The following is a 22,465-nucleotide window of genomic DNA, read 5'->3' as shown; positions in this document are numbered from 1 at the left end:
TCCTTCAGATCTAAAGCTTAAAGCTTCCAGGGATCATATTATAGGCCCTGGACATCAATCTAACAGCCTGTGCTTACATCTCCTTCTCCCCTGACAATCAAACAGTGGGTAAGTAATGGTGAAAGATTACACTAAGGCATCATAAACCATTGTTATCAGCTTTTCAGCTCCTGTGCTGCTCTCCAGCTCAAGAATTGCAGCATAAAAAGAAGATGGTTTCAAGAGGGAAGCAGTAAGTTACTACACACTTGGGGCTGAAATGTTCCAACAGGCATCTTATAAGAGAGAGGCAAGAATGCAAGTGGCACATATAAACACACAGGCTAGAAGAGACAAATGAGCTGCTTTTGTTCTTTTTTGTAAGAAAAATGAGGACATTCAGCTTCAGAGAGTAGGGTATAATTAAACCACCGAACTCCATGCTGCCAGAGTCACTCACTGAGGCTGAGAACATGGAGTTCATTCCTAGTTAACAATTCACACAGGTTACTAATATTCCTGTTACTTGACTCAATAGCTGGTAAGGGGCTATTTAACTCCATGTTTTAGGGCCTGTGTCATTCCCCACAAGATCCATGTAAAACCCAGAACATGGGCAGATTATCTATCCTATCCCATCCTATCCCATCCCATCCTAAAGCTATCCTACCCAAACACCATCCTACCCTATCCTATCCCATCCCATCCTAAAGCTATTCTATCCTTCCCCATCCTATCTCACCCTAATGCTATCCTATCCTATCCTATCCCTCCTCTCTCATCTCCAGGATTGCTGTGTCAGCTCCTCAGCAGGTTAAACCTCAGACACAGCTCAGCCAGGACTCCAGCTCTCCCTGCAGTGCTGGCAGACAAGGCAGGAGTTACCTCTCCCATAGAATGTTCTCCCATCTCCATCCCAGTGTCCAGTCACTCCAGTCAGTCCTGTTCTCCAGGGGTTTACCAGATTCTGACACTCTGAGGTCTATTAACTGCTCTTGTTTTAATTTAATTTTCTCCTCTAGTCATTGAGAAATATCCAGCTCCTGAGGGACTAAGGGCTTCACCTATTTTGTCTTCTCCTTTCCTATTCTGTCTGTATTTCTCACCCTTGGATTTCAGGAAAATCCAGTATTGCTTCTAAAATAGTACTGTTCCCTCAATGATCAACAGCTGTACAGGAACATAGAAGCATACAATGGTTTGGGTTGGAAGCTCCTTAAAGACCATCTCATTCCACCCCCCTGCCATGGGCAGGGACACCTTCCACTAGCCCAGGTTGCTCCAAGCCCCATCCAACCTGGCCTTGGACACTTCCAGGGATGGGGCAGCCACAGACTCTCTGGGCAACCTGTGCCAGGGCCTCCCCACCCTCACAGCCAACAATTCCTTCCCAATATCCCATCTAACCCTGCCCTCTGGCAGTGGGAAGGCATTCCCTCTTGTCCTGTCCCTCCAGGCCCTTGTCCCAAGTCCTTCTCCAGCTCTCCTGGATCCCCTTTAGGCTCTGGAAGGGGCTCTCAGGTCTCCCTGGACATGAGCCAGAGTGTGCCCAGGTGGGCAAGAAGGCCAACGGATCCTGGCCTGGATCAGGAACAGTGTGGCAGCAGGAGCAGGGAAATGATTCTGCCCCTGGACTCAGCACTGGTGAGGCCACCCCTGGAGTGCTGTGTCCAGTTCTGGGCCCCTCAGCTCAGGAAGGACATTGAGGGGCTGGAGCAGGTCCAGAGAAGGGCAACGAGGCTGGGGAAGGGACTGGAGCACAAGTGCTGTGAGGAGAGGCTGAGGGAGCTGGGGCTGTTCAGCCTGGAGAAGAGGAGGTTCAGGGGAGACCTCCTCACTCTCTCCAACTCCCTGACAGGAGGGGGGAGCCGGGGGGGGTCGGGCTCTTCTCCCAGGAACCAGCAGTAGGACAAGAGGGCTGGGTCTTGAGCTGTGCCAGGGGAGGTTTAGGTTGGATATCAGGAAGAAATGCTTTCCAGAGAGGGTGCTCAGCCATTGGAATGGGCTGCCCAGGGAAGTGGTGGATTCACCGTCCCTGGAGGTGTTTAAGGTGAGACTGGATGTGGCATCAGTGCCATGGGCTGGGAACCACGGCGGGGTTGGATCAAGGGTTGGACTTGAGAATCACAGAATCATAGAATCAGATGGATTGGAAAAGACCACTGAGATAGATCATCTTCTTCAGGTGAACAACCCCAGCTCTCCCAGCCTGGCCCCAGAGCAGAGGGGCTTCAGCCCTCAGAGCATCTCTGTGACCTCCTCTGGACCTGTTCATGTCCATGTCTTTCTTGTGCTGAGGACCCCAGACCCAGACATGCAGGGGGGTCTCACAAGTGCAGAGCAGTGGCAGAAATGGTCAGGCATGATGGAGAAAGACAGAAATCAGACTATTCCAGCACAGAGCAGCACGGTGTTTGTGCTACTCCACTGACAGAACGGTATCTGGTTTGCCACAGGAACTCACTGGGAAGAACAGGCAGGAGCCTGACCATGGCCAGGGATGCTCTGTGCTCTCGGGTCCAGCAGCCCCCCAGCACTCCCAGAGCCCCCTGCCCCTGCTCTCCTGGCCTGCATCACACTCACAAACACTCACCAGAGTTCCAGCTTGACCCTTCTGCCATCCAACAGGATAGTAGTGGTCTTGTAGTCAATTCCTGAAAGAAAAGCAAGGAAAAGCTGAGCAAACACTGGGAAGGTCTTCAGAGACACAGGAACCCTGCTCTGCCCACCCGGATCTGTCACCTCATGTTTACTGAAAGGGAAACATCCCTTTTTCTCTCCCCCCTGCTCTGCTGCCTTTTTGTGGAGGACAGTAGAGACTTGATAGAAATAGGCTTCTGCTTCAAGGCAAAGACTGCTCTGGTGGAGCTCTATCCCTCCTCCCTGAAAATGCAGTTAATCCCAATGCTTCTTACAGTTTGTGCATTGTTGGATAAAACCTGTCAGGAGAGGTTGGATGGGGCTTAGAGCAACCTGGTCTATTGGAAGGTGTCTCTGCCCATGGTAGGGGGTGGAATGAGATGGGCTTTAAGGTCCCTTCCAACCTAAATCATTCTGTGACTATGTGAGATTCAGTGGTTTGCAGCATTATCCCATGTGACAGTGATAATTTAGACTTTTGGAGAGTGAGACACAAACTCATTTTATAAGCACCTCCATTACAGGAGCCTGCAGTCCCAGCATCTCAAACATCCCTGCCTGCAGTCACAGGACATTTTGAGAGGTGGCTGATATAGAAAACCTGCCCAGGGAATGCTGTTTCTTCTTCTGAGCAGCCCTGGGGTGTGGATCCCAGAGGCAAGGCAGGACACACTCCCCCTTATGAAGGGCTGAGAAGGCAGCACAGACATCATCTACTTTTCACACACAGCACTAGAAACCCCCCCTAAACCACAACACCCAGCTGTGCTGGCACACAACTCATTCACACAGGGGGTGTCCAACATCTTCAGCCACACAAGGAGTTTGTTAACAGGGGGAGCCTGCCTCACAGTCAGACCGAGAAGTTCAAAACGGGCAACTCTACTTGCAAGCAACAGGTTCAAATGATGCAAAACTCAACCCTCCCCACAGCCCCAGGCACAGGGGTAGAGCCACAGCTGCACCTCCCACCTCCTTCCCGAAATCCAGGTGCCCAGGAAAAGCGGCTTCTCTGCAGGCTCTAGTTAATAAGCTTCAAGTGAAGTTGCTTAAACAAAAGCACGAAGCACCACCACTGCACACCCACTGAAGCATCAACTAATTTACAGCCCTCTTTAATAAAGCAGAGTCGCTTCACTCTGATTAGATCAACTTTATTTTTTCCTGTTGCCAACAGATATCAGACTTTGAATCTGTATTAAAATCCGACCTGTATTTCCCTTTCCCTGCAAGGAGAACACTGCCCTGACAACCAAACAGACAAGTTTGTCAATAAAGCAAATGGATTTTTCTGAGTCATCTGCAGGAGTTCCCTGTTAGTGAAAAACAAATTAGATTTCAGCCTTCATAGGGTGCTATAAAAAGCAATAAAGATAATTATCTTAAATCCCAACTATTTCCAGAGCTTTATCACAGAAAACAGAGAGTTTACATTTTATCTTCCTCCAGAAACAAGTGACTGATCCGTATTTATTTTCAGGCGGGTATAAATCTCCCTCATCCCCAGGGATGGTGAGGAGCAACGGGAGCAAGGAGGGAGTATTCAGACATCTTTCCCCAGCAAGAAGGGAGTATCCAGACATCTTCTCCTGCCAGTTCCTGACCCAGGCTCTGATGGGCTGTTGGGAAGGGGCTAATTAAGCCCAGTGTGCTGTTTCAGAGACTCTGCCCCACGCAGAACCTCCTCCTCAGGCACAGGAGCTCCTTGCAGGCAGGGAGCCCTCGCTCAGCAGTGCAGGCACACAGATGGAGCAGCTGCAGGAAAGCACCAAGGAGGGGGAACAGAGGCAGTTTTCAGGGCACAGAAACCACATTTCCAAAAATGCCACTGCTGAGGTGAAACAAATCATTTGATTATGAGCCCTTAAGAGAGACTCAGCTTGACTGGGAAGAGAAGAAAGCTCATTAATGTAAATGTCAAACACACAAATGTCTTCATTAGGCTCCACACCCTCAAACTGCCCATCCTACATCCCCAACATGGGGAACATGGGTTCCCTGTCCCAAATATTCATGACTCAGTCACCAGAGAAATGCTTTAAACACTCTGTGTTCATCTGAAACTACACCAGATACTTTAAATCAGAGTGACACCAGTCTTTGGTTGTTTCATGTATATATATATATATATATATAAAATATCAATAATACAGCCACAACCAAAGCAGAAAACCAGTAGAAAATGCACTGGAAAACTTCCTGGGGGAAGTTTCTTTCCTCAATATGCTCAGGGAAAAACAAACAGACAAAGCAAAAGCCCTTCATGTCCTTTGCAGTGATGTCACACACAGAGAAGGTGTGTGAGATGGCGGGAGGAAGCACGAGGTTGTCCTTGTCCCTGCAGATCTCCCTTCCCAGGGGACAGGCAGGATTGGCAGCCCAGAGCTCCCATGGGAATTCCCAGAAATCCCCACAATGGATGGTTCTAGAAGGGTCTCCAGGTACCTGCTGCCCCCCACACTTCATGCCAAGTGCAAAAGCTCAGTGAAAAAAAAAGTACCAAACCCATCCCTTCCCAATTCCAGGCAGCTGGAATTCCAGCCAAGTGGTTTTGTTGCCTGGCTCAGGAGAGTCTGTGTGTTTGGGCAGAACTTCTCTCCTTGGCATCGGAGCACAGGAGGTGGAGGGGGGAGGCCTTTCTGAGGATCACCCCCGTGGTACTGCTGGGACACTGCTCTGAGATGGTCACACACACCTGAGTTAAGGCAGAGCAGTATGTGGTCAATGGGGTGCAGGAAAGTGCTGCACTTTTTAACTTGCACACACTGAAACTGGCACTAGGGACTGCATTTACAAAAGGTTTTGGAGCAAACTCTGCCCACAAGCTCATTGATAAGGAGCAAAATCTGTACAACTGATGTTTTGGAGAAGATTTCAGCCTTCCTCTTCCAGAAACACTCAAGAGCATCAGGACAGCTCAAAGGGACTCCCTTTTGGTGTTATTTTTCCCAGCTGGTTAGCATCCCAGGTAGGACACAGCTCACAAGCACAGCTTTCCCACAGCTGTGCAGGATGACCCTGGCTCACTGGTGCCACAAAATCTACATAATGTAGATGTTGGAATTTTTTCCCAACGTTGCCTCCCCTCCATTCCCCCCATACCCTCCCCGGGCTGCCATGGGTTTCTCCTCCCACACCTGGGGATTTGGGACTTTGCTTTGTTTTCTTCTGAAAGTTTTTAATTGCACCATTTGTTGTTTATTCAGATTTTGTTAATAAAAAGCTGTTTCTTTTTCCCTTTCTACACTTCCACCTGAAGTCTCCTTATTTCTAAGTTGTAATCTTGTTAAACTAAGACAGCAGCCCAGCTCACTTTCCTAGGCCCAGCCTACAGCTCAAACTCAGCCTTGGCTCCTCCCTCATCCCAGGGACATGGGGACAGAGGGCCACAGCAGCCACTAGATGCCACCTCTGTGCAGAGGCTGAGGGCAGGGAGACAGTGCATGGCCATGGCCACGCCAGGGCTGCTGCTCTGCCTCTGCACTTCAGGCAGCTCAGACACAACAAGGGCAGGTTTTAAAGTTTCCTTTTTGTAGTTCAGAGAATCAGAGAATGTGCTGAGTTGGAAGGGACCCACAAGGGTCATCGAGTCCAACCCTCAGCCCTGCACAGGCCCATCCCCAGCAGTCACACCCTGTGCCCCAGAGGATCATCCAAACGCTCCTGGAGCTCTGGCAGCCTTGGGGCTGTGCCCACTGCCCTGGGCAGCCTGGTCAGTGCCCAACCACCCTCTGGGGGAAGAACCTTTTCCTGAGATCCAACCTGATCCTGCCCTGACACAGCTCCAGCCATTCCCTGGCTGCTGTCCCTGGTCCCCCCAGAGCAGAGTTCAGTCCCTGCCCCTCCTCTGCCCCTGCCCAGGCAGTTGGAACTGCAGCGAGGTCTCCCCTCAGTCTCCTCTGCTCCAGCTGAACACACCAAGTGCCCTCAGTGTCCTCACACGGCTTCAATCAAGGCTTGCCCTCCTTTGGACACTCCCTAAGAGCTTATATCTTTCTGACACTGTGGTGTTGACAGGTTTCCCCCAGCTGAGCATCCCCTCTTCTTGCAGCCAGGCACAGACATTCCAGTTCCAGCCCTGATCCCTCAGCAGGGCCGTGCTGCTCAAACCCCACAAACCCCACGCGGTGACGAACCAGCCCTGCCCGGCCCTCGGGGAGCGGCACCGGGGCAAAGAAACCACTCTTGTTTAAAGCTTATTTTATATCAACTGATCTCCTCCTGGACCAATATCGAGCATGATGCAACACAGTGAATGAGGCTTGGGGAACAAGTCTGGGCTGTTCTCTCAGATTTAGCACTTGGGTCGACTCCTCTGCTAATTTTCCAGCCCTGCTTTAGACTCCTGCTGACGCCATCCCAGCCCCATTCCTGGAGCAGACCTGGCACAGGGCACTGTGCAAAGGGATCTGCTGTCACCAAGTCTGATGTCAGACACCCAATTCTCCTCTGCAGAGCCGGGTTTCACGCTCCCGGGCAAGGCTCCAGGGAATTCCAAACCTTTCCTTCTATTGCCAACTGGTCTAAGGAAAACCTAAGAAAGCAAAGTCATTTTCCCATGGGAACACACAGGATGTGTTATGGGAAACTCTGACCTCTTCCAGATTACTCATCCAGTGCACAACACACTTTGCATTGATATCACCTGGAAACCCCAAACCCAACCTGAGCTTAGTTCAAGCTTTCACCCAAAAGATGACACCTGATGTGAGCAGGAAAAGTAAAACCCCTCCAAGAGAAATGACAGCTTTCTGTCATTCCCTTTCCCCTTGGGAATTCATGGCTTGGAGACAGGGGTACCTCCACTCTGCCAAGCTCCTGAACTGCACCTGCACAAGCATGGGAAACACAAGGGAGGAGGCAGCAGGAAAGCAGGTACCTGGATCTGGAAGTCCCACTGGAAAAGGCAGAAAGACAAGGGAAATGTGCATTTCATGCTCTCCCTTTAAACAGATTGATGTCTCAGGAAAATTGCTTTAAATAGCTCAAGTGAACAAGGCTCTGTAAATATTTACTGCTGAAACACAGTGGCCTCTGGGCTCTGTGTGGGTCTTTGTTTCAGAGAAAAGGAGACAGGTTTTGCTGTTGCAGACTCACGAGGTGCCCTAATGCCTGGGTGGGGGACCAGAAGGGTCACCTCCCCTTAAAAAGGCAGATTTGAGCAAAACCTGAGAGCAGCATATGCCTTTCTCCTGCTTTAGCTTTCCAAGGGGATCATCACTCAGTGCTGGGGCAAGAACGATCCCAGCTCCCGGGGTGATGCCAGAGCCAATACTGCATTTTAGGTGATTGGTCCAAATGAAGTGTCCTCTCTAACGATCCAACCCCCAACAGCTCCATTGCACCTACACAAACACCACAAAGGTACAACCAGGACTCACCCCATAACAGAAGGATGAAGGGACCCATCCCACTTTAAACCAGACATCAGCAGGTTTTCCTGATACCTCCCTCACAGGCTGGGCAGCAACACCCCCAGTCTGCATCCACAGTGTCTCTCAGAAGAACATAATTTATTCACAAATCTAGGGCAAAAGACATTCTAGGTGATGCTCAAAAATCTCTTTCCAAAGGAAAAAAATTTAAAAATAATAAAAATAAATCAATGTGCTCAAGTGAGACATTGATGCAGTTTGAAGACACTTGCTTTTCCTCTCAGAGACGCCCAAAGTCATTTCCACTTTGACACTTAAAGTCATTTCCAGTTTGCATGAGTCAGACTGACCAAAGATGCTTTTGCCACCTCATTTCTTACATGACTGTTTTCTGCTTGTGGGAGCTCGGAATCCACCACCTCACTCTGTTAGTCCACCCACAACAAAAACCAGTGCACGTTACTTGAACTTCATTAAAAATACAATCAGTTCCCCCAGCTTACACATGCGTGCTGTATAATGCCACCTCAGCTTTTTTCCTCCATTTTTTAAATTAAATTGTGTTTCATTTATTTATAGTTCAAAAGAAGACAACCAATCCACTGGCAAAGTGATATATAAGGTCAACAGGCAAAACTGGAGATGTGCAATGACAATGAGCCAAGGCCAATCCTTCATTCAATGCATTATATAAAGAAGATCAATCGAGGGGACTCTGTCACACCCCTACAGAAATGCTCTGCTCGACTGGGAAATCCCAGCACTGGTTCACTGCCTTTCCAATCCAAACCTCCCCATACTGTAGAAGGGGATAAAGTCCCCATGATGCATGTGAGGAATGTGTGAGGGAAGATAGTTTGGACCAGTCCTGCCTCGAGCAAAGGCAAACCCACCCATGGGACTGGTTTTGCTCAAGGACTGGGTGCACTTGGTGGCTGCTGCAGAGGGACAGGGAAACATGATGTGCTCCTCAAGGAGATGTGATTTTTGGGTGAGAACAGTCTATGTTCAATGTATGACAGTGGCTGCTGAATGACACTGCCACTGTGTGCCAGAACTGCCATGGACAATGAGGATGGATTGCTCCAGAAACACCAGTCCTGAGCTCCTGATGCAGCTGGAACCAGCTGACAGCACACCAGCCCTCCTGCCCTGGGAGACATCCAGGATGGAGAGAACCCACAGCCATGGACTAAATGAACTCAACAGACACCCTGGGGGGATGGTCACTGACTATGGAAATGATACCTTATGTGTGTGTATACATATATATATATATAAAAATATATATATAAATATATATATATGCTCTTATGTATATACATATAGTGGGAAGGTGTAGGATCTGGGTATGACACAGATGGTATAGAATAAGGGGTGGAGAATGCCCTGGTTCTGGCCAAAAGAGTGTTAATTTTTGCAGTAGCCAGGAGGGGCATGGCCAGGACACTGAGGTTATTCTGTACCACCTCACCTCATTGCTGGGGGCAGGGGGAAGGGACTCTTGCTCACAAGCCACCAGGATACACTCACAGTGCCACCACAGTGCCTCACCCAGCAAGCCTGGAGATGGACTTTGATCTGTGACTGTCACTAGCACAGCTGAAGCCACCACGCCACCAGGGTCTAACTGAAAACGTTGGATTTTCCCCCAGACACCCCCAGGCTCTTCTGTTTGCCTACAGGTCATAAGCTCTGCCCAGTGCAGAAGGCCTTCCTAGAGGTTTGTGGGGTTAGTGCCACACTGACCAGTGGCTGCTGGGAAGGGGGGAGAGCACGGGGCTGGAATGAAAACACAGAGAACACACATCAAATATTTAACTTGCTGAGATTTCCCAGTGAACGGGAGTAACCAGCTGTGAAGAGTTGGTTGTGCTGCATGGCATGGGAGAGGAGAAAGGGATGGAGGGCTGTGAGAGCAAAGAACTGAAAAATTAAAGACATGCCATGATTATAAAACAGGCAAACACTGTCAAGAGCATCCAGCCAACTCTGCCTCGAATTTGTAACCTGTGTTGTGACAATCCTTCCTTCTACACAGGGAAGCCACAATCACCCAGTGTGCAGCTGGTCTTAAATGAGTGTTTTCACTGCCACAGATGTAAGATAAGCACCCAGAAACACTTTAGAGTGGGTCAACAGACTGTAAATCCTTTTTAATTTGCTTTTGCAAACTGAAAACATTAAGAATGAATCTCTGGTGAAGCTTCTCAGCAGCAAGGGCTCCCAGAGCTGGGGCTAAACAGAGATGGGTAAATTTGGTATAAAACCTTTATCACCAGGTCAGACAATGCTGTGGATGCCAAGAACACCACGACAACTATGAATTTTTGTGAGAACATAAACTATGCAGAAAGCCCTTTCCCCTCCCCAGCAGTCAGGCTCTCCAGGCCAGGCTCTCCAGGGTGTCCCTTCCTCTGAGACCCTCTTGCAGGGCTGGCAGTCACTCAAGCTCCCCCCCAGTCCCCTGACACACCTCTGCGGACATGTTTTTTGTCACACAAGCCAGCTGTCATCCTACTGCTGTGTCCACAAGACACGAGCTGCTGAAAGGTCCCTCCCTCTCCCACCAAAGGGCCTGTGCCAACCTGCCAGCTGGATTAAAAGAGTTAGAACCAAACAAATAAACTGTGCAAAACCCAGCACAGTGGCTGGTCCTCTGCCTGTGCCACAGACTTTGGAACTGAAGCCCTTCTGTGCTCTGCTAAGTCCAGCCTAAAGCCATTAGTGCAGAAATTAATTTATCCCAAATGCCAGCAATATCTGAGCAGTGTCCAAAGGTGACTTGTTTACTCTACCAAGTCCCTGGGTGCCACAGATGTTACTAGACCTTTCCAAGCCATGCCTGACGTGGCTGGGTTTAGAAGGGAAAGCCTTGCCCCTGTGTGTGCAGCTCAGGCACCACGTGGGGCTGCCCAGCTCCTTTGGAAAGCTGGAGCCACTGTGGGGGAGAGCAGCCAGGGGCCAGATGCCCCATCCCTGGTGAGCACAGAGAAAAGGCAGATGCAGCAACACCCAGACAAGTCCCATCCTCACCAACCAGCCCAAGAGAACAGAGGGAAGAGAAGTGCTGGGAGGTCACAAAACTGAGGCCAAAAGGTGGGTGGTCACAAAAAGGAGGTCACAAAACTGAGGCCAAAAGCAAAAAGCTCCAGGTCTGCACTGGGCCATGACAGAAGGCCAGCTCCAGAATAAGAGCTTCATTCCTACTTCCAGGCCTCGGCATGCAAAAACCTCACCCCAAAACCAAGGCAAAACCCTACAGGCCACCCCCACAACCAAACCAACACTCGCTCTTGGGGCTCACAGAAAGAATGTGGACAGCAGGGACACTGGCACAGCAGTTCACAGCAGGAATTTGGACAGCAGGGACACTGGCACAGCAGTTCACAGCAGGAATTTGGACAGCAGGGACACTGGCAGAGCAGCTCACAGCAGCCCTGAACAGAGACCCTCCCTGGGAGGTTATTTCAGGGTGAAATCCCCCCACCCACAAGGTGCTGCCCACAGGCAGCACTCCCAGTAGCAGCTCTGCAGAGCCCAGCTTTGGGGGGGTACTGGGAACATGACACAAGGTGAGCCCCCGAGGGCCAGAGCAGCTCCACAGCACATCCCTGTGACATACACACTCCTGGCTTCTCCACAGGCTCTCCCCCAGACTGAGGTGGGCACTGGCCTCCTGGGACTCGTTCTCTGGCAGAACAACAGTAACTACACTCCCATCACCATGTTCACATTCTCCCTCTCACTGCACCCCACATCCTGCACCTTTCCATTTAACAACTGCTTATGGTGGGGATGGTCATGAAATGCCAACCTACAGCAACTGGGTCCAGTAGCCAAGTTGCTGCAAGAGCAGAATATGAAGCCAGGATGCATTATGGTGTAGTTCAGAATGTCTTATTTTGGGTCTTTTTTCAAGCCTTCACCAACTTGTGAGTAAAAGGGCAGAATTCACTTATCAGACTTGTTTGATTGTGGGTAAAAGCTGATAGGGAAAGACTTACTGCTTCATTTCTAGTCAAACGAGGCAGATGGGCATGGAAATCACAGGTAGCCAGGAGCTGTTGAGAGCACGTCCAGAGCAAACAGGTTTAACCAAATGTACTAATCCAACACCAAACTCACTCCCAGGCAGAAGGCAGCTGCTGGGGCACAGGTAAGGTGTGCACCCAGAGACAGGGTTTGAGATCCTCTGATTCTATGAGTAATTTAAAAACAGGCAGCAGCATCTGTATGTAGAAGACACCACCTGCTCCTACTGTGCACTTAGAGTAGTTACTTTCTCTGTCATCTGTAAGTGATACTAAATCATTCAGAAAAAATGCAGTATGAGGGCATCAACACTAACAGATGAAAAAAGTAAATTCAAGCTATTCAAATAACAACTGATGAAGTCACATGACCTTAAAAAGTGTGTACAGCAGCACATTAACAGCAGCAATTTAACCAGTCAGCTCAGAGCTGGGAGCCACGGGAAAAATCCCTTCCCAACAACACATGAGCTCATCAGTTTGAGTCATGCATTCAATTACCTACTCTTTAGATAGAGAAACAACAAATTATCTTCACCAACAACAGGAGTCAGCCAAACAAAGGTGGATTCATCCCAGGTCTGTGCCTTTACCCCCCAGTATCACTCCTTGGTTTCGAGCAGGGTGAAAAGTTCAGGTAAAAGTTCCCGAACAGCACCCCTGTAGAATAACCCCTGTTCCTCCCTGCAGGGCTGAAGGTCAGCAGGCACGTGATCCCACCTCTGTGCTCCTGCTCTGCCTTGTAGCTGAGCCCTGGGAAAAGGACTGAGGGGTCTCAGTGGCTATGGGGTGCGTGGGAGACCAGCACTGCTGGAGATGGGAGCCCCTGCTCCAGCCTCCATCTCCTGCCCCCAGCAGCACACACACCCCACCCTCGCTGCTCCGCTCAGGGGGAGCCCACGAGGAGTTCTGGTGTGCAGCAGAGGAGTGTGGCTGGTTTGAGCAGAGCAGCCCAGCCCCACGTCCCAGCACGGAGCTCTGCCAGCTCCAGGGAGCTGCCACGGCTCTTGGCAGCTCTGGGTGATACATCCACCACGCTGCCAAGCACCTCGTACTGAGACACATGCAGAAACAGAGAGAACAAACGCCTTGCAATTATCTCTAGTTACCCAAATTGGTAGGTTTTCTCCAGAAAAACATACTCCATCTTCCATTCATATCTGCCTCATTTTGACTGAGGGATTTCCATTTAGCCTGGAAGTTCTGCTCATATCAGTCTGTTCCCAGGCATCTTCATCTCCAGCTGAGGGCTCCGAGGTGGGGATCTCAGGCAAATAATTGCTTGGTTGATTTTGTAACCAGCCAAAAGCAAAACACTTATTTGGAGACCTCTAAGAAGCCCAGATTTGCAGAAGAGCTCACTTGTCCGCTGCCTGCTCCCAGCCCAGCAGCGACGTGGCCCTCACACAGAGGAGCTCTGTTCTGGGCTCAGCTAAGGGTGACAAGTGCATCTGAAAACAGCACTCAAAGCCAGGAGCAAATCTGTTCCTAAAGCTCCAACAATTTCAGTGGGCACGCAGGAAGCTCCAGAAACAGTTCAAAGTCAGTCCAGAATTGGGGATGTGAAGTGGATTTGTGCTTTAGAAGAAAATCAAGAATGATTTTATGCAGAGAAGCGACAACAAACAAAAGAGTTTCTTCATGCTTTGCAGTTCAGATCTCCATAAAAACTATACAGCTGCATGCAGAAACAAAGGCAGCCTGTGAGGGAAATCAGAGGGCACCAAAACAGTCTGCATTGTTGCTGGATGACCATACAAACACCAAGATATGCTTGGAGACAAAGAAACCCCACTAACCAACACTCAAAAATACCCAAGTATTTGTACTAAATACCTTCAATATCCTGGGCCTCCAGGATGTTTCTGGACACTGTGAAGGGAAATGTTGTTCTACAGCATCAAGCTTTCTTGGCATTGGACCTGCTCCTGGTGCACACCAGGCTCACCTGCCCACCTGCTCAGGGATGCTGCAGAGGCTCAGGATGTGCAGGATGCCTGGCTCCCCATCCACAGCCCAGCTGGCACCTCCAGGCTTGGCTGACAATGACACAGTGTCTCCAGGCCGATGCTCTACACCCAAACACCCAGAAAAAGCTGCAGCCCTTCAGCTGGGTGTAGATGCACCATGTGCCTGCTGAGCACAGGCACTTCCAGAGCTCCATAAAAACCTCTCTTTCCATGGTGAGACACCACTCACCATGAATTCCTCTGGCTCCTGAGTCTGGTCTTGCTGCACTGACCACCAGCCCCACACTGGGAAGGGAGTGCTCCCTGCTGGAAGCACTGGGATGGCTCCAAACATTGCTTTCACATTTCCATGTGCTGTTTCCAGTGACAACAGATCTCCAGACTTACTGAGCATGGCTGGCGTGCTCAGTGCTCCCTCCTTGTTCCTAAAGGATGGACTGGCCCTGCTGGCACAGCACCCCTGACACACCTGGACAAACTGTGCTGCCTCACAGAGCTCTCACCTGCCTGAAATTGTGTTTTCAAAGCCCAAACTGGAGCCTCCCAAGTCCCCTCCTGACCCACAGGACAAAGATCTCACTCCAGCCACCCTGGCAGCCTCTCTGGAGCACAGCAGAGGAAAAAGCCAGCACTTGGCATTTTGAAAACAGAAAAAAGTATTGAATTTCAGCCCTGTAATACAGATCACACCTGCAAGAGCACAAGCATGTCTCAACCTACTGTGGTATTCCACAGCAAACATGTTTGCTGGCATGGTGAGCAGTACAGGGAGGGCTCTCAGCTAATATCAACCCCTGCAGAGTTTCATGTGCTTGTGTTTCACGTCCTGCACAGTTTCCTGGATGGATTTTACCATCAAGTAACTCAGGTAGTTCGACAATGTAAGCAAAATAACAACTCTGGGGACAAGAGAGGATTTAAGATTAAGTGAACAGCGGGCAAAATAGTGGTTTTTTTGTTGGGTTTTCTTTGTTTGTTCATTGTTTGGTTGGGTTTTTTCCATCTGGTTTGGTCTCCAGTCCAGTCAGCCTCCAGAACCACAGGCAAAAGAGGCTCCAGCCTGGTGCTGAAGGAAGCAAGACAGGGTAATTCCTGTGAACAGGACTGGGGGTGAGCAGGAGCAATCATCTGCATAGAGAAGGAAGTGTCACAATAAAACCTCCAAATGGGCCAGGAAACTCAGAAGCTGGGCTGGAAACAAGTTGAGTAAAAAATTTTAAAAAACCTGCATTTTCTTTAAAATAAGATTATCCTAGAGATGCACAGAACCTTCTATTAAACTTCCAGTTAAGCAAAGCCTTTCAGTGTCCCCTTTTTGCCTCTCTCCTCCTTAACCACTGATGGCTTAAACAGCAAATATTTTGTTTGAATTGCACGAGGATTTTTGTGCAAATTCAATGGTTGATACTGCACAGTACACACAGGATATCAAGCACTTCAGAGGTTGTATTTATCGGAGAACAGGTGTCAAAGTTTTAAAATTATCTACTATGGTGTAGAATGGGGTGGTGGAAATGAGACAAAGATGAGGTAGAAAAGAGGAAGAAAATCTAAAAAGCCATGGCTACGTAGAAATGCTCTCAGCAAAGAGAACCTCTATAGGAACAAACAATCTCTGAGGAACAATCTCTGAGCTGATGTTGCAACCTTACTATTACTACAACTTCTGCAGAAGCAAACAGACCTCTTTGATGGGGAGCCCTGAGCCATCACCCTCTGTGCCCCAGGGAATTCTCTTTCAGGTGAGTCCCATCTCACAGCAAAGCCTTTGGCAAAACAGAGCCGAAGGTTTTCCTTCCTCCTCCTGTGCCTGCAATCCCACGGGAACCTGTAGGACAGAATGCTCCTGGAGTGCTCTGAGCTGAGCTGGGGCTGCCAGGGACAGTGAGGGGCAAAGGGAAAGAAAACGAGATTTTAAACTGCAACGTTATAAAAGCTCAGCTCCAAAGCTCAGCTCAGAGCAGAGCTGTTCTCAAGTGCAATGCAAAGATGCTCTGCTGTTCCGGGAGAGGGAGGAAAACATGCCAGGGAACAGCTGGAAACAAAAGCTGAAGCAGGAGGAGGAGACATTTTCCATGGGCTTTCCTATGCGGCTCATACACCAAACAACCAAGCAAACCCCCACAGCAGGAGAGGGGGACAGTGCCATTGTGGGACCTGCAGAGAGCAAAACCTGCTTGCTTTTTACAAACAAAAACCACAGAGGAACTTTTAATCCCAGTTATTAAAAGAACGTTCCACCCATTTCAGCTTTGTACTGCTCGGCTCACATCACCTTTGTGCACTCAGGGCTCAGGAACACGGTAACAGCCATAAAAGCAAAGCTTTTACAGAGGGATTAGAGGTGGTGAGAACTGCCCAGTGCAACCCAGAACTCTGCAGAGTAAGTCCCCAGCTTTATAAAACACCAGCAAAAACACAACTCTCCTCAAAAGTTCTGCACACACAACAGCCTACGCTGCTGTGCCTCCCTAATCCTGACTTGGGAGAGACACAAAACCTGCCAGGCACTGGGTTTGGGGGTTGGGTGTTGGTTTGATGGGGAGTTTGTTGGCTTTGGTTTGGGGTTTGTTTAAGTTTAAGCCGCAGCTGGTTGTTCCACATCAAGCAGAGCTGGAGGTTGAGCACAGTACATTTGGAATTATTTTTACACAAAGATTCTGGAGTAAACAATGGAGAAATACGAGATGCTGGAGCTGTTTCTGAGTTTGCCTGCTCTGATGAGATCAGCTCTGCATCCCTGATGACAGGGAAGCGAACATCCCTGAAGGACACTGATGCAAGTGCTGGCTGACACCAGGAATTGCTGCAACAACCACTCTCTACTCTGCAAGTCATCCAAAGAGGTTTCCAGCAGCACAACCAGCATGGTCCAGCTGAAACATTCCCACTGCCACTCCGGGAACGTGATGGCAGGGCTGCACTTGGAACACTCTGCCTCACTCCTCCTCATGTTAAACCTCAAACTCAAACATTATTCCAAACATTATTCCAGAGAATACAGTCATGCCAGAACACAAACAGCAGTTTCCAGTGGCGTGCAGCTGCTGAAGCAGGGGGCAGCCCAGCCAGCTTCTGTTCACCACCAACAGGGACAAGGGTGGACAGCAGGACACACTTGGTGGGACAAAGCCGGGTGAGGAAGAGGAGGGTGAGGTGCAAAGCAGCAGCAGGATCAATGCCTCCTTCCCTACTGATGCCAAGCCCTGGCACAGTGCAGCAGCACCAGGAGGAGCACTCAGCTGCCATCTGAAGCCTGGGCTCAACACCTGCAGTCTATGCCCAGAAGGTGCCACCACATCGGTGCTGGCCCTGTTTGAGGTTTCACTGCCCATGGGGACACCCAAAAACTCTAGTGTGCTCAGGAAGGTGCAGTCAGGTATTGAGAGAGGTCCTGGCCTTGCACAAGTTCAAGTTTAGGGCAGACCTGCTCAGCCCCATGCTTTGTTAAGGTTTGGGAAAAGCCAACCATAGTGGTAGGACCTGCAACCACACATGGCAGCAAAGAGAGGTTGTGGATGAGAAGCAAGAGACCATCTCCCTGCTCAGCCTTGGAAACTTGACAGGCAAGGGGCAGATGCATCGAGAAACATCCCCTTGCAAGCCCTCCCTCCATGGCAGGGAGGAGGATGAGACAAGGTGTCCCCTTCCCTCCACCCCTGCACGCACTGTTGTGGGACAGGTAATGTCCTGGTTGGCACAGAACTAACTTGGAGACTGTGGCAAAGCAAAGCAGAGTTTACAGGGGGAGTTTTTGGATGCACACTGGTGCCTGAGTGGTCACAGGACATGCTGAGAGAAGAATTGCTGTAAGGACTTGCAAGGGACAGTTTAGGAACTCCCAGATTTAGACAGCTGCACAAAGACAACCAGAGGGAAAAGACATCCAAAGATGTGGGTCACTCCAATAAACAACCTGGTGATTAACAGCAGCCCCCAGGCAAACTGTGCTGGCTGGAGGGGATCAACTACCTCTGAGGGCTGGGCAGTGCCTTCAGCTGCCTGTTCCACCCTCCCAGCCAAGGATAGGGCACCAAGCTGCACTACCCCAGTCCTTGCTGCTGGCATGGAACCCCAGCCATGGTGGGCTCACAGCCCCCACCCAGGAGCTGAATTTCTGCACTTCTGCAATGGGGGAAAAATCCAGTTTTAATCTGAACCATAAAACCTGTCAGTAGCTACTGCACTGAGCACTCCAGTTCCCTTTTCCCTAACATATCTTTCAGTCTTGGATAGCAGGGGGGTACCAGAGCACCTAAGGATGGTGCTCAAATAAAGGCACCATCCAAGGGCCAGGCTGAAAGATGGCACTGGGGTTCAGTGCATTAGGGCTGGTCTCAGCACCAACCCTGCACAGGGCAGGGCTCTCATTTCAGCTTTTATGTGCTTTTTGCAAGGAGATCAGAGTGAGGACATTGGCTGCATCCTCATAACTTTCTCAATACAAGCTGAGGACAGGGAAAAATAAAAATAAAAATCCACCCCCCCTTCCAGTCCAAGCCATCTGCTCCCAAACACGCTCTACGCTCTCCCTAACACACGTTTCTCCTTTCCTGTGGGAACAGCAGCAGGTGAGGGGGAAGGCAGCCACAGAACAAGCCCTCCCTCACATGAGGAGGGAGCACATCCCCTCACATCTGCGTGCTGAGCCCAGCCCAGCCCGTTCCGGGGGCACCGTCTCACTGGCAGCGATGGCACTCGTGGCTGCTCCGAGCCCTGCCCTGACTCACCCCAGGCTGCTCCAGCAAGCCAACAAACCAGCTGGGCAAGGTCATTTCAGCACATGGACAACCAGGTATTCCAGGGTGATGTGTGACACAGTGGTGACAAAGCCACAGGGCCCCCAGGTGAGGAGTACCCCTGTCCCCCTCGCACAGGGCACACAGGCCGCCTCTGCTTCCACGTGCAGCTCCACCACACCCTGTCTCCAAAACCACCCTGTGACCACAGACACTTCTGTCCTGCTTCAGTACTTGGGGAAGGATGAGGACGGACCCCAAGTGAGCCATTTAAGCACCCAAGTGAAAAGTGATCTCTGCAGTGGACTCGTATCCGTGAGTAAAGCAGCATTTTGCTCTGACTCTGGTGTAACACCAGGGCTCACAGCACAGGGACCGGAGCAGCCCCTCCCTGAACCTGGGAGAAGGAGCCAATGCTGAGAGCAGAGGGCATTCAAGGAAAAAGCAGGATTTTTGGTTCCTAGGTGAGGTCCTCCAGCTGTCCAGAGCAGCCGTGAGGCTCCAAGAAAGGCATCCTCCCTCCACAACTAGAGATTTGGGGAGAGGTAAAAGCTGGGAAGGAGGACAACACTGGAAGCCCAGAAGAGCATTCTCCCTGCCAAAATACTGGTAGGAAGGCTTAACTCAGGGTCTTTTGCGGATGGCCAGGAAGTAGCAAAAGGTAAGTCCAGCCCAGTTACAATATCCAGCCACAAGACACAAACAACACTCCCTGCTTTTCACAGGGAACGCTTGGCTGATGCTCCTGGAGACTGATACACTCCATAGCTACAGCACAAACATAGGAAGGAACACACAGGTGACACCTGGACCTCACATTTCTCCTCAAAATGCTATTTTTCTGTCACTGTAAGTTCCATACCCAGTGCCCTCGCAGCTCTGTGCAGCACCGGGGCATTGCTCACTCCTCTTCCTACAACAGGGAGCAACAACCACCTCTGCTCCCACAGAGCAGGTTTATTTTCCCAGCAATTTAAAGAAAGGACATGGCTGAGGCCTTGCTATGCACCACAGGAACTGCAGGGGCTAATTTAAGATGTGCCCAATTTATAACAAGGTGCCAAGCTCCAAGGCTGTGCTGAGAAGTGACCCTTCTGCTCAGGGATCCTGGAAAAAGATGGACAGAAGCATTTATAATGCTTTAAGACAGACACAGCTCCTACTGCATCCAAGGCTCTCAGATACCAGAGAGCAGGCAGAGGCTGCTTACAGCTCACAAAAGCCCATAGAAAAAGGGCTTTTCACCTCTCAGTTGTGTGCTGGTCCACCAGCCAGATGCCCACGGAGAAGAGAGGAATCCCCCAATCCCTTTTCTAGAGGCTGGGTAAGAGCAGCAAAACTACAGAGCTTCATTTAGAGAGCTTCTCTCCTAAGGGTGTGCCTTCCCAGAGCTGGAAGGACAATGCATTTCACACTCATCCCAAAAAAACTGGCTGGTTACAACTGCTTCCACACAGCAGAGTAAAAGCAGCTCAACAAGACAGAGAGGGCCAAGGGCTCCCTCCCCACCAAGGTCAGGGACCTGAGCTCCACATGGGGTGTCCCCACCACAAGAGCAGCCCAAAACACCCTCCATTTCACACCAGCACCAGCAAATTGTGCTTTCTGGACTGACCAAACAAGTTGTAGATGATATAACACTTGTTTTAAATTGGGATGTGGGCTCTGGGAGGGGATGAGGAAGAGTACAACATGTTTACAAGTAGATTTACAAACAAAACCTCTGCATAACATAAACTGCTGCAGTTTTGGGGCAGCATTAGGCACGTGTCAGAGAGGAGGCCAGGCACGAGCTGTTCCCAAAATCCCAGAGCCTGGGCTCAGGGACGGTCTCTGTCAGGGCAGAGGAGCAGCGTGCCCTGTCAGCACATCCCAGCTGTGCCAGACACACGGGGGCTTCCACTGCCAGGGCTTGTCAGCAGCATCAGCACATCAAATTCACTGGGATATCAAAGCCATTCCAGCTGATTATCCTAAAGGTGCGTCGCTTCCCAGGAGCAACAGAGGCAGAGACTATCAGAGCACATATTACTGTGAAACAACAGTATGTGACCTAATTCTCTAATTAGGAATGGGCTCAATTGCCCACGGAGGGTGAAAATATTAGATCACTGAGATTTCTTTTTCCAGCAAAAAGATGCTGGTATTTTGTAGTTATAAAATAGCAGGTTCCAAGACAAAGCTTTGATAGGCACAGCCACAATCCCTGTTCTTTGGGATGTACATATATACCAGACACCCCACCACACACTCAGTTTGCTCACTCCTTACTCCTGCTTCAAGCCCAGTTCGATCAGGAGACAATTCCAACTGTGACACTTCACGTAAAACAACCCCCCCTGTTACACTCTGCTTGGCAAACTCCAACCGCACAGAGCAGCTCCACAGCTCCCAGCTGAGGCACAAACTCTCTTCAGGGAAGCTCTCAGCACCTCCTCGAAGGCAAAACCACACCAGCCCAGGCAGACACCCGAGGAGATGAACAATCCCACAGCCCTCTCCTTCCAGAACTGCTGCTCCCATTTCACAGGCAGCCCGACTCCTGAGTCACCAGCTCCCCGTGAATATCCGTGGAGCAGGTGCGTGTTTGCATCAGCTCCTGGGGAGCCGGTGGTGGCTCCGAGGAGCGGCTCCGAATTCGGCCGAAGCGGAGCATCGGGAGCTCCCGATTCCCTCGGATTCCTGCTGCCAGGCAAACCTCAGCACCACCTGCTCCTGATGCAGGGTCTCAGCCCTCGGGGAGGTCACTGCGCACGGAGCGGGGGAAGGATGACAGACTGAACCCGCCGGCAGGACCCGCACCCCGCCAGGCCGAGCTCCGCCGGGACCGCAGGAAACCGCGCCACTCCTTGGCTCTTAATGACGGTCTTGTGACACCGTAGTTAATGGTCTGTCATGGGCTCCATCGGGAGCCTCGACGCTGGCAGGAGGCGGATCGGCCAACCCAGCCCTGCCGGCACGGCCACCGAGCCGGAGCGGCTCCGGGCAGGAATCGGCCTCCTGTTCTTTTGTTACAGCTCCTGCTTCCCCTGGGAACGGCTCGGTCCGTGTGGGCACCGGGAGGGCGCGGGCAGCGCTCCCCTGGGGAAGGGTCCGGCTGCGCATCCAGGGATTACATCACCCCCGGCCCCTCTGCCCACGTCCCCCTCCAGATCTGGGGCGTTTTAAGGAGCTGCCGAGGCCTCCCCGCTGCCCGCCACGCGCGTGAAGGAAAAAAAAACAAAGGAAAAAGCAAAACAACCCCTCCCTGCCTGTCTGCCAGCCCGGCGGGGGACACGGCCCCGGGGAGGGGGTACAGCGGGCGGGGTGGGGGTGACAACGGCGGGGGTGACAACGGCGGGGGTGACAACGGCGGGGGTGACAACGGCGGGGGTGACAGCGAGGAGGGGTGACAGCGACCGGGGGTGACAGCGGCGGGGGTCCCGCGGCCCCCCCAGCCCCCTTACCGTTGCTGTAGGCGTACGGGGACTCGGAGGCGCCGTCCTGCAGGCTCTCCAGGATCTCGCCCTTGCCCACGTCGCTGTCGCCCACGAGCAGGAACTTGAGCAGGTAATCGTAGCTCTTCACGGGGCTGCCCTGGGTGCCCATCCTGCCTCTCAGGGCCGGCGCGGCCCGGCCCGCATCCTCCGCCCGCCGGGCTGGGCTGCGGCCTCTGCCCCGCGCCGCTCACCGCCGGCCGCGCATCTTCCGCCGGGGCCGCGCTGGGACCTGCGGCGGAGGAGGAGGAG

At 51.2% G+C, this 22,465-nt stretch overlaps 1 protein-coding gene across 1 annotated transcript in view; it reads right to left on the bottom strand.

Moving 5' to 3' along the window:
• RAB40C (RAB40C, member RAS oncogene family) overlaps positions 1 to 22,449 on the bottom strand; it is a 38,669-nt gene extending 16,220 nt beyond the window's left edge. Inside the window, exons 1-2 of the mRNA XM_027665844.1 lie at positions 22,184 to 22,449; positions 2,573 to 2,633 (exon numbers count right to left, since the gene is read on the bottom strand). Coding sequence (XP_027521645.1) covers positions 2,573 to 2,633; positions 22,184 to 22,325 — 203 coding nt within the window. The 5' untranslated portion in view covers positions 22,326 to 22,449. The remainder of the gene's footprint in view (positions 1 to 2,572; positions 2,634 to 22,183) is intronic.
• Between the last annotated feature and the right edge of the window lie 16 nt (positions 22,450 to 22,465).

Source organism: Corapipo altera, unplaced genomic scaffold, assembly GCF_003945725.1.
Source record: "Corapipo altera isolate COAL_440 unplaced genomic scaffold, ASM394572v1 146, whole genome shotgun sequence".
In the NCBI taxonomy this organism is placed as follows: domain Eukaryota; kingdom Metazoa; phylum Chordata; class Aves; order Passeriformes; family Pipridae; genus Corapipo; species Corapipo altera.
The sequence above is the reverse complement of the archived record's forward strand: the minus strand, read 5'-3'. Positions and strand labels throughout refer to the sequence as shown.